Raw genomic sequence first — 17841 nt, 5'->3', positions numbered from 1 at the left:
CTATCTGGATGAGAAAAGCTTTTATTTTTGGGAGTGGGGTAAGGTGGTGATGGCCTTATATATGACTCCACATCCTGGATTGTTAACTGAATGAAGTAGTCAGCTATACAGTTTGAAATTAAAAACCTGAACAGCTTTTTGTCCATGTGCTAAATTATTAATAGTCATTAATCACAGCTAGGAGATTTACTTTCTTTGACTTATTCAAATTAGAAAGTGTAGGTTCTTGGATGTTTCTCCAATTTTTTGCATTGTGCTCATCGATCCTATGGAACCTCTGATTTTCTTTTCATTGTTTAGGTGCTTCAAGATTCTGAAAAGTTATTTGAACTCTGAATAAAATACCATTTTCCTAGGTATAGAAAGTAAGATGCTACATGGTTTTAGAAAAGGAAATGTTACTTTTAGTTTTAAATTTCCTTTTAAATATTTGTCTTTCTGAGAGTCTGTTTATTAGAATATGAGCTTTGGAACATATATTTATCCTGTTATAACTCTTTTCTATTCAATTTGTATGATCTTGCTCTTATGGTTCCTATAAGAGGTTCTAAAAACACAACACAATCACACGCCTCAAGACCACTCTCTAAATGGGGTAGGAGAAATGGTGATGGAGAAAGTTTTATTCCTTTGCATAGGAAAATAAGCCCACAATTGGGCAATTAGAAATATTCACAGTGTGATAGAAATGTTCCCCAAGTGTGTTCTAGCAGTTGCATTTTTGTTTTGTTTTGTTTTGTTTTATTTTGGTTCTGGCTAATGATTTCAATCCTTGTCATTGGATACAGAACAACTCATCTTTAATTTATGGTCTTAGAGAATTGCTTGCCTGGGGCCCTGACATACTTTGTATAAGGTTAAATAATTTGACTATGGGCTGAGAGCTAGTTTATATCAGCAGTAGGGCATGAACTCAGGTCTTGCAGTTTCTAATGTCAGCCCTTTATCTGTTAAACCATGCTGCCTCTTATAGCAGTATAATATAAGAAAATAAGGTTTATAGCCCAAATTTACTTTGTAGTAATCAGTTGACTTTCAGCCATTGGCCTTTTCCTCAAACTACCTTGTACTTAACTATTTTGTATATGTTTGCATTTATTAACTTTCTACTGGTGCTACATATATGTATGTATGTATGCATGTAGGTAAGTGTATGCACTTATATATTGTCTCTCCTATTAGAATATAAACTCCTTTCAAGTAGGGATTATTTCATTATTTGTACTTGTATCCCTAGTGCCTGGCAGATAGTAGGTGTTTAATTAATACTTACTGGTTGATTTCCTAATTTCTAAGGTAATACATAATACCTTGAATTTTTAAGATCTCTTTAGACAACTGTCCCTTTTCCTCTTCACTGGGATTCTTTATTTTGTGTCTTTGGAATTTTATTCTGGATATTTTTAGTGCATATGATCCCCCCTACCCATTATCTGAACCATTTGAAATCTACTCTTCCCCAAACTAGAATGCATATTTGTTTATATCTGTTTTTCCTTCCTGATCATGAATTCCAAGATGGAATTCTCATCATTTCCAACCCAGAAGCCAGTTCCTCCTTCTGAGTGAGAATCAGATCCAGCTTAAATGTTCCTCTGGTTTGCTTCTCCTTGAAGGACAAACTATATAAAAGCAAGTCAGAAATTTTTAGTTGCTGAGTTTTGGGAAGATAGAATATTCTAAGAGCTGTCACAATAATTGAAGTCTTACCTAACTCTTATAATATAACTCCATGCCAGGCTTGTGATTTGTTTCCCAGAATATTTATTTATTATTTCTGACCAAGTAGGTGTTAGTTTACTTTGATACCTGCATCATTCCTCCTTGCTCTGGTTTCTATGTTTCTCCACATGGTGATATTATCAGAATTAAGTTAGAAGAACACCCATTTGAGAAAGGAATATGATTTTGTTCAATTTAAGACCTATTGAACTTGAGGTTAACAGTAAGGTATCTCAGCGGAATATGTTCTATGGCCTCTACTTCCTTTCCTATAAAATGAAGAGACTGGCCTGCGTAGTCTTTCATGTTCCTTCTGGTTCTAAGTCGTATTGCTTCTAGGGGCCTTTTAGACTTAAAGGGGAGAAGTCACCCATTCAAGAATAAATAGAAAACCTGACTCCAAATACCAGGTTAGTCAAGTTACTCCTCCTCTCTGAACCTTACACTTCTTATCAGTCAAATGAGAGAATTGGACTAGGAGGACCTTTGTTGTCCCCTCCGACTGGGATTAGGATTCTGTGAAATTATACTTGACTTTTTGTGGGAAATGCAGCAGCATGTAATAACCTCCCCATTCTTCAGATGATCAGAAACAGTTAACCCCAAAATAATCCTCTTACCTATTGCCAAAGGGGCAGCTAAGTGGCTCAGTGGATAGAGTACAGGGCCTGGATACAGGAAGACTCATTTTACTGACTTTAAATATGACATCAGACACTTATTGTCCGTGTGACCCCAGGCAAGTCATGGGCTGCTTGCCTCAGCTCCTCATCTGTAAAATGAGCTGGACAAGGAAATGGTCAACCACTCTAGTGTCTTTGCCAAGAAAACCCCAAATTAGGTTATAAAAGTCAGTAAAATGACCAAACACAATAAAATTGTCAGAGATTTGGCAAACCATAGGTGTGGAATTAGGCACATATTTCCAGCCATGGTCAATGTGATGATTTGTTTTGTTTAGCTGTGTTTCTTTGTTACAAGATGGGTTGTTTTGGGGATGAGTGGAGAAAGTTATTGAGAAGTATCAGTAATATTAAAAAGGAGTATCAGTGAAACATTTTCCCCCAAAGAAAAAAAATTACAGGAGCAATCTACTAAAAGTTTCCTGTGAGAATTTGAGAGCAGAATTTTGCTCTTGAGTTTTGTTCCTTTTTTGTTACCATTTTATGTTTACCAGTTTACAAGCTTTTGACCTTTCTAAAGGCTTGTAAACTACACAGAAAACCCAACACCTGAGAAGTGTGACTACTCCCTTCAAAAAGAGAATTAGAAATCAATGGAGATAGTGAGCATTGAATAATAACACAAAGATGAAATTGATTAACTTTTTAATGGCAACTTGATGTGATTGGTTATTGACATGAGACTAATTTCAAAATCAAAAATCTTTATGCACTAAATTCAGTGACAGTTATAAAGTTTCCAAATGAACTCTAAATTAGGAGGAAAGTTAGATGATGAGACACTATAGAATCAGAGCAGATCCAACAGTACAGATTACTTATTTTAATGGAACTGTTGGCTCTGAAGAATGAAGAATGCATTAAAGTGAATAGATTGAACCAGACTCTCACCATTTCTAAGAGAAGTTTGATGAATAGCAGTTGCCATGCTATGGAAGTCAAAAGAACCCAGAAACCATTTTGGTCAAAAAACACCTGACCAACTTGCCAAGCAAAGAGATACAGCAGCCAAAGACAACACTGGTTTAGAAATACACACTCATTTATCCAACTTATAGAGGATTATGATCCATATCACTTGACAAAATAACAAAGAGCAGCAGAGTGGAAATTGAGCCTTCACACAGTTTGACATGAGACCCAATTTAACCAGATTATTCCAAGATTATTTATAGACAAAACTGGATAGAGTACAAGAAACAGACAAAAAATTGAACATATCTGTCAGTGTTTCTTTAACAATCCAGTCTCATAATTGATGACAGTAGAACTGAAGTCTGGAAGAGAAGCCAAACTTGACCAAAAACACACAGAATACCTTGTCTTGAGAGATACAGTTTTTAATGGCCTAAGGGCTGAGTTTCCAAGATATATCAAAAAGAGTCACGTGCCAAAATAATTGTGTGTGTGGAGGGGATTTTCAGATGACATTGTTACCAGAAAAAAGCAACCCAAGAAGACAACAACAACTGACCAATTTGCCTACTCTCTTATCTCTATAAAGTGTGTATGAATGGATTATACATGTATCAAGTATTTTGTTTACAAAAAATATCAGAAATGTAAGTATAGATGATTTTTTAGAGCAAACCACATCTTCATAGTTACAAAATTGAGGAGAAAATTTTTAACATCCTGTTTACTGTTATCACAAAAGAAAAAATTGCTCAGCAAATTATAATTTTTAAAAGTATCCTCTAAAATGTTTATTTTCCATGCATTTTTCAAGATCATATAGTATGCCTTTAGAGATTCAGTCAAAAAGTATCTATTCAGGATATGATGGCTATCTGGCTACGACATCTGTCATCCCATTGATCACCAGGGTTTATTCAGGTGGTCTGCATGGTGAGGTGGGTGTTCCTTTCCTCACTTACTTCTCCACATGCATCCCTCCCGAAGCTTCGTGCTTGGTTGAACAGGACAACCTTCCCCAATAGAGACATACCATTCTTCAGTCAACGGAATATGAGTAGCTGCCCTTCCCTGCTAGAAGAAGCTCCCAAGGTCCATGTGTAGGAGAACACAGGATAATCAAGCTTCCAAAACTCCAGACACATACAAATGAGGTTCTGCACATGGCAGTCTGCCTTCCTTTTAAATATAAAAGGAAACAAAAAAGTAACTATTCACTTTCACTCCAATCATCAGTATCAAGTGAGGCATAAAACAAGGAGCTATAGACTTGTCAGAAGTTCTTGCTATTAACAAAAGATATTTTAAAGAGAGTCTAAATGGAAATTATTTTATGATTATTCCCATTTCATTGTGTGGCTCTCCAGTTGTTCCTATTTGCTTGTCATTTTTCTTATGATTATATGATGTCCAAATTGCTAAAGGCCCTCCTGAATGAGATTTGATAGGTCTGTCAATTTGGGATATCACTCATGTGTAATCTGCCAAATGAATTAAAATGCAACCATCCATGTTTGCTATTCTTTTGTTATTGTTGTCTAAGTTCTCTCATAAATCGTCCAGAGAGGACCTTCCTGTAGATTGTGACAGCATATAGACACCAATAAGGAACTTGAATTTACCATTGTTATACTTTGTTGTTGCAGCAGTACATTGACTGGCTGGGCTTCTCTTCTTCTTCTTCTTCTTCTTCTTCTTCTTCTTCTTCTTCTTCTTCTTCTTCTTCTTCTTCTTCTTCCTTACTCCATTGCTCCCACACAGTTCTTTGCTTATCTTGTATTTTGTGGCCTATTTATACTTAGCATGTACCTCTCCTTTGCTCATTGAGTAATTGCTGAGATAGTTTATAGACTCTTGAGCTTTTTCTCTTGCAGATTGATTTTGATCAGCTCAGCTACTTTGGAAAATAGTAAGTCTCTTCACTTCCAAATCATATTTTCCAGTTATTTTTTGTTTTTACTCTTGTATGTCTGCACTTGAATTCAAGTCACCAGGTATTCCAAATGGTTAAAGAATGTGTTTTGCTCAGATTTTGACACACACTTGAATGGAAATTCCTTTGAGTTAGCCTTTTAGTACATAAAGTTTCTGCAGGTGTTACAGATAGACTATTATCTGGGTCTTGCATTGCAAGGAGGAGAGAAAGCTGGATTTTATTTGGAAAATAAATACATGGGCTCTTCAGTGATTTCAAAAATGCTGCTTAATATAAAATCTCAACTATTAAATATCAAAATTATCCTAGTGATCATATTAATCCAAATCATGGCCACTATGATTTCTGAATAATCAAAATCAGGGGGATCCAAAATGCAATCATATAATTCAAAGTGGTTCTACCTGGCCTGTGGCATATTATCAGTTACAAACTATATATTGTCAGAAAAAAAGTATAGTAAGAAAAAGGCCAGCCATGGAATGTTAATGAGAAGCAACAAATGAATAGCCCTTGTGTGCCATACTTCTATTCCAGAATGTTTAAAAATGCTCTAACATCTTGAGTAGCTCTTCTTTGGAGCATTTATGGTAAGATAATTTTAAAGGATGAGAAGGCATAGATAGATTGTGATCTCTTCCAGTAGAGTGAATACTCATATTTATGAGATGTTTTATTTTTCATGTAAGCAAAGTAATACTTTAATTTTTTAATCTTTCTGTCCTGAAGACTTTACTTTTGTGTGTGTGTGAGTAAATTGCATAATCTCTCAGTGCTCCAGAAAATCTTCTTAAGACTGTAAGATGCAGAACAGGTATTGGCGGAGGGAGTTTGTTCACTGGAAGTTACCAAAGAAATCCCAGGTCTGAACCAACCCCCCCCAAAAGAATATTGAGTTCTGACAAAATTGAGAGGTGTCATGAATCTTGGCATAAAAAATGTAAAGTGTGTCTGTACATAAATATATGTCTATGTATGTATTATCAAATAATAGTTGATAATAAGAGGGGTAACTACAAATTTTTTCCTGTCATTTTGTTCTGCAGGTAAAGTAACTATTTTTAAAATAAAAATTTCTGGTTTTCTAAGTATCAGATTGATATACTTAATCATTCAATCAACAATCACTTATCAGGCAGCTATCAGATGCCAGATACTGTGCTAGGTATTAGAGAAACAAAGAAAAACGTGAAAGTGTCACTGCCCTCAAATAGCTTACATTTTGTTAGGGGAGAAATGTATCAAACAGATCTGTGGCTTCATCCATGTGAGAAACCCATCTACTAACAAATATCAAAGCCATTCTGTACTTACTATATAGTTTCTGGAGTTATTATGACCAAAACCTCACCATCTAGAAGTCAGTTCAGTTCATCAAGGATTTGTTAAGCACCTACTATGTGACCAGTCACTGTCCTAGACACTAGGAATCCAAAGACAAAAATGAAATAGTTCCTGCTCTCAAGGAGCTCACATTCTAATGGAAGGAAGTAACAGGTACACAGATAAGTATATTTGAAGTACACAAAGTAAACCAAAATTTCTTTTTGAAGGGGATCAGGAAAGACCTTTTAAAGGGTGTAGCACTCAAGCATAGTCTTGAAGGAGCTGGTGATCCCAGGTGTCAGAAGTGGCAAGGTAGAACCTTTTTTTTTTTTTTACTTTCAAACCTCCCAGCATTTAGACAGACTGATTATATGGCAGGCTGTTTTTTTAAAGCCACTACAACTTAATGAGACCGTCTGGGTTTCATGCTCCATTGACACAAACACTGAGAACCTACAGTCTCATCAACTCTGTGCCACTGGGAGGAAATGGAGAAAGAATTTTGTTAGTTAAGATGTTGGTATCACTAAAAGAAACACTTCACTATGGAATGAATTATAAACTCTCAGATTTTAATTTTTTGAAAATCATTAAATCACTTTTGTTCCTAATTTTTAATTGCTTGATCAGCCTGTCAAAACAATTCTCAGACATCTTGCCCCAAAGTGACATCTTTTGCTGTCTGAATCAGTTATGAACATGTTACAAAATGTAATTCTTAACTTTTATGTATTATAACTAGAATAAGTCTATATTTCCATCAAAAGAATATTCAATTTCACCTTCATGCATAGTTTAAGATGTTGATGAACACTATTTTACTTGTTTAATTTGCACTTCTTGGCCTTAGAGGACAAAACTGGAAACAAATAGTTGGAGTCAGATGACTCTGCCCAACTGAGTTTGTTACCTCCTCAGTGAAATGAGCTGTTTGGATTAGATACTTTGTTAGGCCCTTTACAGCACTAGATTTACTATCCTGAGTTGCAGAGTTCCACATAGAGCAATTCAGTCTCACATTTTGAGCTATCGAAAAATGGAATAGTAGCCTCAAGAGACGCCGAGTTCCTTACTATTTGGGGTCTTTAAGGAGAAGGAATAAATATTTATATAATACCTACTACATTCCAGGAACTGTGCTAAGCACTTCACAAATATTATATCATATGGTGCTCACAACAAACCTTCAAGGGTAAGTGCTGTTATCCTCATTTCACATTTGAGGAAACTGAAGCAAATAAGATAAGCAGCCTGCTTAGGGTCATACAGCTGGTCAGTGTCTGAGTGTGAATTTGCACCCAGGTCTTCTTGACTCTTGACCACTGTGCCACCTCCTTGCTGGCTGTTTAAACAGACTGAATGAATAGAATCACAGAATATCAGAGTTGAAAAGGAAGCTCAGGAGCCAACTAGTCTACCACATTCCTGAAAAAAAGGTCTCTTCTACCACACCTAATGAGTGGTTCTCCAACTTTCATGTGAAGATCTTCACTGAGAGAGAATCCTTTACTTCCCAAGGTAGCTTGGGCCACTTCTGAATAGTTCTAATAATGTCAGTTCATGCATGTCTCTTTGCCCTATGGTGCTTGTCGTGGATGTCATAGCAACCATTCGTTTTCTTCAATGAGTTGGACTTCATGGTCCTTGAGGTGCTTTCCAATACTGAGGTTCTGATTTTATGTTTTTTAAATTCATCTACACTTTAAGTTACTACTACTGCAGCTTGCTGCTACTATTGCTTCTGCTGCTGCTGCTGCTATTCCTCCTTTTTTTCAATACATAGAATCCAAGCAGGTCTTTAAGTGAGTTCTGGTGGAGTGGACTTTTTTTTTTTAACTGTTCCTGTGCCTGATGAACAATAAACCACAGTTTTGAATCCAGAGACAATTTTTGCTGTAGTTCCTTGAATATATTCTTTAGGTACTAAAAAGAAATAAAAGAGAAGGGCTATCTTTTGAAATCTGCCCCCATGAAACCAAGAGACCTCTGAAGTCAGTGAATTCTGGAAGAACTATCAGTTGCCAGATACAGTGAGAAAAATAGATCTGTGATTATTTTAAGTCTAAGACTTTCTGGTTGCTGATTTTCCATTATTCGCCTCTTGAATGCTCTACTTTATAGAGTTCGAGGCCCTGAAATTCTTTTTTTTCCCCTAGTCCTCTTTTAGAAAAGAGAAGGTTAGCAACAGGATATCTTTAGTTATTTTCTGGCTCATGTCCATTTCCCAGAAGAAGGGAGAATGGAGGAGAAAAACCTCATTTTCCATTACGATTTAAATCCATATTCTCTAACCTCATCATTGCTGCCAGACCTCGCTCAACCATTTTAAATCTGTTTCCATACCCTATTATACTTTCTGGACCTTCTCCAAATATAATTTTTAATTTCCAATTGATTAGCTTAGAATTGACTTTTTTCCTTTGTGCTCATCCTTCATTAACACTGGCTTCTCTTCTGGGTTGCTATATTGCTGTCTCTTTAACTTCTTTTGGGCCAGTCTCCATGCTGTCTTTTAATTCCTTTTGGGCAGCTTCTCCCTCATTTTAATATCTTTCAGTCCAACTTCTTGGCTAGGGTTTGCTGCCGTCTCCAAGTTGGCTTCCTTTCCTGTCAGTAAGGAAAGTAAATACTGCATTTCCATTGAAGTATGAATCCTAAATTTCTTCCAGTGCAAACCCCTTTCCTCTGGACCTCCTTTCTCAAGATTCTGGCACCAAATGATTTACTTATTCCAAATGGTTGGCAAGCATTGGACTAAAATAGTGGGCACACCACTTTCCAGTTAAATATTTAGACTCATACCATTTTTGGCCTGGTGGAGTTTTCTTCCAAAAGACTGAAACCCACTTTACCAATGTCATTTCTTCTGAGTTTACTATACTTCTGCATATTGAATTGAAAACACTGTGCCATTATCCTGGCATCCTGGGATGGAGAGGCTCTAGGAGGTAAAATGATTCATCTAAAGGTCACCAAGTGACGGAACTCGAAGTAAAGACCAGGTCTTCTGACTTTCAGTTTAACATAGAAAGAATTCATGACAGCTACTGGGCTTTGGATTTGTAGCAGAGTTTCTTCACTTTCAGGTCTGCCATCTTGGGGCTCTTGTTCTACAGAAGGAGCTGGAAAAAGAAATGGCAAACCACTTTAGTATCCTTGACAAGAAAACCCTAAATGGGGTCACAAAAAGTTGGACATGGCTAAAATGACTAAAACAACACAAATAGAAGTAACAAAATACAAAGGATGTGTCCAAGGACAAAACTAATTATTTCATTACAGTGAATATAAATATGCACATTATGCAATGCACAAATTTAGATGCACACACTTGTCTACATGCGCCTTTGTCTTTATTGTTAATTTTGTTATAGACTTTGATCACATTTTAAACATTTAATTGGTAAGAAAATATTTCAATTCATTAGCCTTAGTAAGAACATCATGGTATTTAGGTAACTCCTTTTTTTTCTGTCCAAGTTTCACATCAGTGAAGTAGAGACAGAATGTGAGTGCCTTGAGAATAGGGATTGTTCCATTTTTTATCCATTTACCTCTAGCACTTAGCACAGTGCTTGGCACACAGAGCTTAATAAATGCCTGTAGACTGATAAAAATGAAACTGTTTTGCTGGCTATGTACCTTTCTATGAAACCTGCCTCAGGTATGGTTTTTGTTATTATGTGTTTTTTGATGACAAATAACTATTTTTTCATCCAACCTGTGATTACATCATGGTCAGGAATGATGATCTGACAATCAACAAAAATCTGCTCTGTGCCAGATACTGTACTAGACACTGGAAATAGAAATACAAAGTCCCTGCCCTCAGCTCATGATCCATTGGCAGTAAGTGAAAAGCATCTCAGCATGATCTTCCATATAGTGCAATTATCAAGGCCAGCCAGATTTGGGGCCTATCAGTCATTCATTCATTGCAGTGTCACTTTAAAACTGAGCACATGCAGATGTTTGACATTGTAATTCTTTCTGATATTTGGATCCTGTTGGTGTGTCATCATTATTACTGACGTTAGAGAGCATTTTGCCTATCAAGCAGTGCATGATCGTTCTCATTTTATGAGTGGGTAAACTGAGATTCAGAGAGGTTAAATGACAGAGCTTGGGTTGAAAGCTACCAAATGTCCAACAGGACTTGAATTGAGGTCTCTTAACCCCAAATCTAAAGCTTTTTCTAACTATAAGAACCCATTCAGTCATCTTATTTCCTTGATTCTTGAGATTCCTCTCCTTCTTGTATTTTCAATATGTCTGATTGATGTTTGTTTCCTTTGCTTAAGAAAATATAAATGTTAATCATTTCTGTGCAAAATCAGCAACCAATATGCTTTCTCGCCTAGTACATCTGTGGAGTCTATTATGAATTTGGAAGAACATTCATCTTTTGGATGGCATTTTATAGTGATATGCATGGCTGGTTGCTAATAAAGCTTCAGACAGAATTAATTTAATATTATTAGAAAAATACGAAAGATCAAGGAAAAAATATATCCTGTTAAACTTGGAAATGAGTCAGTTTGAAGTTGGTATGTGAAATAGAGATTTATCTTCTGAGTTCCAGTTAACATTAGTGCTTTAATTAAAACAGATCATGCATTGCCAAGAAGATTTAGGTTTATTTTTACAATTTTAACCCTAATAAAAAACAGTATCCTGGATATAGGAAAGAATGGTAATGGAGGAACAAAATCAAATGACTTATTTTTCAAAGAAAATGCTAACATATTGCTCTTTTTGCATTTAGGTCGTTAGTTAGATATGAAACAAATGTACCCTTGTTAAGACATTACCTCAGCTCATTGTTGACAATACAAAACTGCTAGGCCTTACATTACTTCTATAAAATTATTTGGAATAGTTAGTCACCAGTAGAAGGCCAGATTACTTTTCATTTCTTTTTATTATAAATCCAAACAATCTCAAAAACTGTAAAGGAATTAGAATTGCCTTTGGGATTTTGCATCAGGTCCTCTAATTTCAAATGCAGGTGTCTTTCTACTGTACCACAATCTAAAACATCTCTGTTTTCTTGTGATAGGGGGTTGTCACAAATTTTCATTGCATTTCTTCCCTCATATTTATTGCCCCAAACTCCCTTCCTTTCTCCAGCTACCCCACTGATATGAAATGAAATATACAGAAATTTGAGACTGCTTCTCAGAAGTGTGTTAGCAACAAGCTTTTGCATAGTAAGCAGTAGGTGTGCAAAATGATACTTGCCCACATCTCAGTATGAACTCTGCCCCTTGCCATCCCTGATGTCTTAATCTGGATGCAATCTTTGTCAAAGTGCCTTGAAATTTGGCATCCAAAACTCAACAATTTACTGTAAATTACAGTTTTACTAGCATAGAAAACAGTCAGAATATTAATTCCTTGAATTTTGACCCTATACTATTACTAATGCTATTTCAGAGTACTTAAGTTTTAGTTGTGGTGTTTTTTTAAACTAAATGCATCACACACTTGCATGAATCTTTTGTACAACTAAAACTTCATTTTCTTTTCCAGATGTTTAGCTGCCAACTAAACCAGGTCTCCCTCATCCTGTATTTTGTTCAGTCCATTTTCCTAACCTAAACACAGGACTTTATATTCATCCTTGTTAAATTTCAACTTGATTTCAGTCCAGCACTCTAGCCTGTTGAAATAATTTAAAACCTTGATTCTGATATCTGTTATGTTAGCCGCCCTTCCCTGCTTTGTGTCATCTGCAAATTTTATAAGCATATTCTCTGTCTTCATCCAAGTGATTTATAAAAAAGTAAACATTTCTGGATGAGCATGAAAGATGTTACTTTAATCAAGTCATTTCAGGCAGATCCTGTGATTATATATAAAACATTTAGAGATAGGAAGTTGAGTGTTTCAGAGCAAGGATGGAGATGGTGTGGTGTAGAGGGCAGTGTGCTAGAGTTGAGGTCAGAAATCTCTGAATTCAGAGCTCAACTCAGTGATACTCAGTGTATGGCCAAGGACTCATAAGTCCTTTGATGTCTGTGTGCTTCAGGATACACCTTAGAAATTGTTTAACTAGATCATAGACTTAAATTTCAGTCTACATTGGTGGTGACCTCTCATCTGATGAAATCCTTTACAGATGAATTAAAAATACTCTAGTCCCTGTCCTGGAGTAATTTAAGGAATCTTTCCTTTACATCACTTTACCTTACTGTTTACATTTGTGGAGGCAGTTTATTGTAGTGTGTAGTATGCAGGGTTTGGAGTCAGAATCTTGGCTCTGCCCCTTGCTAGAAGAAGCCTTTACTGTTAGCAGTGCCTTCTCTCTATTGATTGTCTTCAGTTTATTCCGTATCTATCTTGTTTGAATATAGTTGTTTCCCCCATTAGACTGTGTTTCTTGAGAGCAGAAACAGTCTTTGACCTTTTATTGTGTCCGCAGCTCTTAGCGTGGTGCCAGAGACAAAGTAGACACTCAGTAGATACTTGTTGGCTGACTGTTACTCCATCTTCGACCACGGGCAAGTCACTTAACCTTCCTAGACTCCAGTTTCCTCATCTGTAAAATGGTTTAGTGGTAGCTTGGACTAGATCTTTAAGGTTTCTTTTAGCTCTAAATCTATTATCTTCTGGCCTTCTAAATAGTGGCATTGACATGTTCAATTAGCACTTTAACTTGGAGCAAATGACCTGCCCATACCTGGTGTCAGTTTTCTTATCTGTAAAATGATTGAATTCAGTCAGATGATCTCTAAGGTCCCTTTAAGTCCCTCTCCCTTTTTCATATACAAAACCTGGTCCCTTTGACACTTGCTGATTTCATAATTTCTAAAACTTGCAGTAGCCCATGGAATGGTAATTCCTATGGCACTGTTCCCTCCTTGGCAGTTGATTCAATTCAACAATTATTTATTGAGGGTCCAATGTGAGGACACTGGCTGAGACATTCTGAAGGATACAAAGACAGACAGGACATGGCCTGTGTGCTCAAGGAGCTAACAGTGTATTAGGGAAAAGGAGAATGATACACAAATAACTATAGATACCACACAAGATGAAGGGATTACTTCCAGCTGGATGAATCAGGGAAAGCTTAGGATCATAGGAGTACAGTATATATTAGTATAGTTGGAAGTGATTTGAGAAGTTAGTTAATCTCATTTTGGGATAAAGAAATTGAGACTAAGAGAGGTTAAGTGATTTGCTTATGGAAAAAGGTGGTATTTGAGGTGGACCTTAAAGAATAAGTTTGATTTTGATAGTCATAGTTAACAACGAAAGCAAAGGCACATGGGAAAATGGAGTGTTTAGGGAAATGGTGGATGGTCTAGCGAGAGTAGGAGGCAAAACGTTTGTTTCTATGTATTATACAGACTCTTAATGGAATCTCTCACAGTATACAAATTCTGAGCAGTTAAAGTATGAGTGATTGCAATATATAATATGCATTCTTTATTTAAAACACTGTATTCCTAAATGAACTTGCCAGTGTATCTGTGTATTTAAAAAACTTCAGTTTTTCTTTTCCTTTTTTTTAAATAGGAAAGACAAAGAGGTATACTTTATAAGTTGTGACCAAGTTTTCCAATATTTTAATCAGAATTTTGTCACCATTTAAAGTTATCTTCATTTCATAGTTGTGGTAGTTTTATATTCTGGTGTTGATTTTTTTGGGGGGAGTGCTTTATTCAAAAGTTCTTCCCATATTTCTTTGAATTCTTTATATTTGTTTTTCTTCGTAGCATAGTATCTATTCCATTACATTCATAGCCCATAATTGTTCATCAAGTTTTCCCAGTCATTGGGTACACACACACACACACACACACACACACACACACACACACACACACACATATACTCTCTCTCTATTTTTTTTAGCTGTTTGAGAAATATTTTACATAAATAACTCCATAGCATGGAAGAAAGGGAGGCAAATGGGACGGAAAGAAAGAGAGAGAGAGAGAGAGAGAGAGAGAGAGAGAGAGAGAGAGAGAGAGAGAGAGAGAGAGAGAGAGAGAGAAAGAAAGAGAGAGAGAGAGAGAAAGAGAGAGAGAGAAAGAAAGAAAGAAAGAAAGAAAGAAAGAAAGAAAGAAAGAAAGAAAGAAAGAAAGAAAGAAAGAAAGAAAGAAAGAAAAAGAAAGAAAAAGAAAGAAAGATTTATTAAGTGCCTGTGATTTTCTGGGCACTTTTCTAAGTGATTTACAAATAATATTTTGTTTGATCCTTACAACAACCCAGGGATGTCATAATTATCCTGATATCACAGATCAAAGAAACTGAGGCAAATTGAGGTTAAATGACTTGTCTAGAGTCACACAGCTAATAAGTGTGAGAAGCCTGATTAAGTAAAAGGGTATGAAAAATTTTTTATACAAGTCCAAATTGTTTGCCAGAATGGTTGAACAAGGTCATAGCTGTACCAGCAGTGAATTAGTATAATCATTCATTTTTTGTTTTAATTTCTCATTGAGATAATTATTCATAGTTATGTACTTGGTCTGTAGTTTTTATTCCACCTTCACCATCACTAAATGTTACTTCCCAATTCTGTCTCTCACTCATGCCAATAGAAGCCTCCCTTAAAACAAAAGTAAACCAAAGCATTTAATAGGTCATGCAGTATGTATCTGTTCAGCATTTTTAATCCACTGGAGGATAGCAGTATGCATCATCATTAATCCCGTGAATATGAATCGTTACAGCTTACTGAGTTCTAATATATTTGGGGCTACTTTCTTCTATATTATTGTCATTATTCTCTTACTTTTGCCTACTTCACTCTTCATTCTAGAGTATGTCATGGACAATGTCTACAGGGACAAATGGAATATGATAAGTGGGTGCAAGAGCCTCTGGTAGTCAGTGTCTAGGAATTAGAAACATTTATACTGATAATATTTGCACATATTTCCACTGGCAAAATGCACTCACATGGAAAATTATTGATGGAAACGTTTAGAAAATATTGACCCTGACAATTACAATTGCTTTGATTTTTCTGGTAAAATGAATATTTTTCCTTGGAACATATTTTGCCTGATATCCGGTAAAATGTTTTACATATATGTTAAAGCTGTGTAAATGTTTATCTACATAAACATTGCCTTAATTTTATATGTATACATATTAATAACATGCATGTATTAATATGTATATTTTTATTGTGTCTGTATATTAATAATGTCCTGTGTTTGTTAAACTGCCTTCCTATCATGTCTGATGTGAAAATATCTTTTTTTTGCAGATATTGATGAATGTGTAAACAACACTATTTGTGACAGTCATGGTTTCTGTGACAATACTCCTGGCTCCTTCCGCTGTCTCTGTTATCAGGGTTTTCAGGCCCCACAGGATGGACAAGGGTGTGTGGGTGAGTTTTTAGAATTCTTTTAAAAACACCCCCTAACAAGAGAAAAGTTCATGTTATCAGCAAAAGACTAGTCTTTCTCCCAAGTCACTTAGGCAATATTTAATCAAGACATCATTTTGAAATATAGTTATTCCATAACTACTTAATCTTAACTCTCTTCCTGCAAATCAAATACGTCCTAAAGATATGTTCATTCTATTAGGACATTATCTAAAGACTGCATGAAAGAGATTGTCAAATTAGTTGAGTCATTCTATTTATCTCTTTTTAAAACCAAATGCAGCGATCTATGCTTTTGGAAAGTCAAGCAATTTTTAGTTTTTAAATTATTATTTTTAAGTTTCATTTTCTTTAAGTAAACAGTCTGCTTAAATTCTTAGCAGAATAAACAGAACTGTGTAATATGTCCTACCAGAAATGTAGTCTAGTATGGTAGCTTGGCTGTTTTACCCACTTCCTTGGGAACTGTATTTAAAGAAGAATGTTGGTAACAGTTTTGTTTCCCAGGAGTGACACCTATAAAATGACACACGATTTTATAGATGGATTTTTTTAGTGAATGGCTTCTGGGATTGGTGATGATGGAAAGTCTCTTGAATATTATCAGATGTACTGGGATATGTTCTCACAGCATGGGCTCCTGCAGGAATAAGTAGATAGTTTATCATTGAGTGTTTGGCAGATGGTGATTTCTTGAAGCTATATTCAATATGAAGCTTATTCATAGTAAGTTATATAAGTGGAAGGAAAAAAATTCTTTTGGCATTATAGAATATAACAATTTTATGACATACTAAACCCTTGTCTTTGTCTTCCTCAACTAGAAAAGAATTGTTTTGCCATGGTGGCAGATGGCATATGAGTAGGATTCATTAAATTTTCAGTTTGGAAATTTGCAATTAAACCTTTAGTTTATTTACCATTTAAATGAACCTGGAATTGCAAGGTATATCCTTGAGGTAATGGCACTTGTATAATAACTTAATTTTATGTTATTATTTAGAAATTTAGTTTTCTAGGAACAAATTTGGAATTTTTTAGTTAAAGGCCTCATACATAAATTCCGTTGTTTAGAAGCCATTTATGTGTTTTAGATTTTATTAAATGAGTAATTTAATTCTTCTAAGTTTGTCTCACTCTAAGAAATCAATATAGAACTACAATGTAGTTCTTTCAAGTCTGGTACCCAAGTACAGATAAATAAATGAGCTTTGAACTGTGTTGTATTGGAAAGAATACTGGATTTAAACCTATGAGACCTTGGTTTTCCTCCTAGCACCGAGACTACACTACCTGTCATTGGACAGAACGCTTAAGTTCTTTGTGCCTTGATTTCCTCATTGGTTACATAAGGTTTAACTGTTCCAACCTGAATTATTATTGCTACTAATAATAGTTTACATGTATATGGTACTTAAGTACCATTGACCTACTAAAGATAAATGTTTCTCAAATCTGGCTCAAATGAGTTCTTTTGGTCCTTAATATTTGCTTTGGTTAGAAAAGAGCTTCTTGGCTTTGCTTGAAACAGTTTGGACCTGCAGCTCTTCTGTTACCCTGGCCTAGCCGAAGATTGCAAACAGTTGGGGAGGCTGACAGATTCTACTTATTAAAGAATGGTACTGTCACTGTAAGGTCTAGGAATGAAGGTGTCTCTTTCCCCATACTCTGCTTTGCCACATTCTTTTCCTAAATAACTTTATTCTGAACACTATCATCAGTAGCTCCTTTCCTGGGAACTTGGTCAGGGGCTTGCCTGGGAAGTGTCAGGGAGGGGTTGCTGGACCTACCTGGTGAAACTGTTGGTATAGGTTCTTGTGGGTTCCTGGGATCAAACTGTACATCTGCCTTTCCAGTGCATCTTACTCCAGCCTTGAATAAACACTCATTAATTAAAATAAATG

General features: G+C 35.7%; 1 protein-coding gene across 4 annotated transcripts in view; it reads left to right on the top strand.

Annotated features, from left to right (window-relative positions):
- LTBP1 (latent transforming growth factor beta binding protein 1) overlaps positions 1 to 17841 on the top strand; it is a 467907-nt gene that overhangs the window by 399607 nt on the left and 50459 nt on the right. For all 4 annotated transcript variants that reach the window (XM_020972349.2, XM_020972347.2, XM_020972348.2 and 1 more), the window contains one exon: positions 15812 to 15937. In XM_020972349.2, the coding sequence (XP_020828008.1) occupies positions 15812 to 15937 (126 nt within the window). The remainder of the gene's footprint in view (positions 1 to 15811; positions 15938 to 17841) is intronic.

This window comes from Phascolarctos cinereus, unplaced genomic scaffold, assembly GCF_003287225.1.
Source record: "Phascolarctos cinereus isolate Bilbo 61053 unplaced genomic scaffold, phaCin_HiC Scaffold_2;HRSCAF=192, whole genome shotgun sequence".
NCBI lineage: Eukaryota > Metazoa > Chordata > Mammalia > Diprotodontia > Phascolarctidae > Phascolarctos > Phascolarctos cinereus.
Note: the sequence above shows the minus strand (reverse complement) of the source record. Positions and strands in the feature narration are given on the sequence as shown.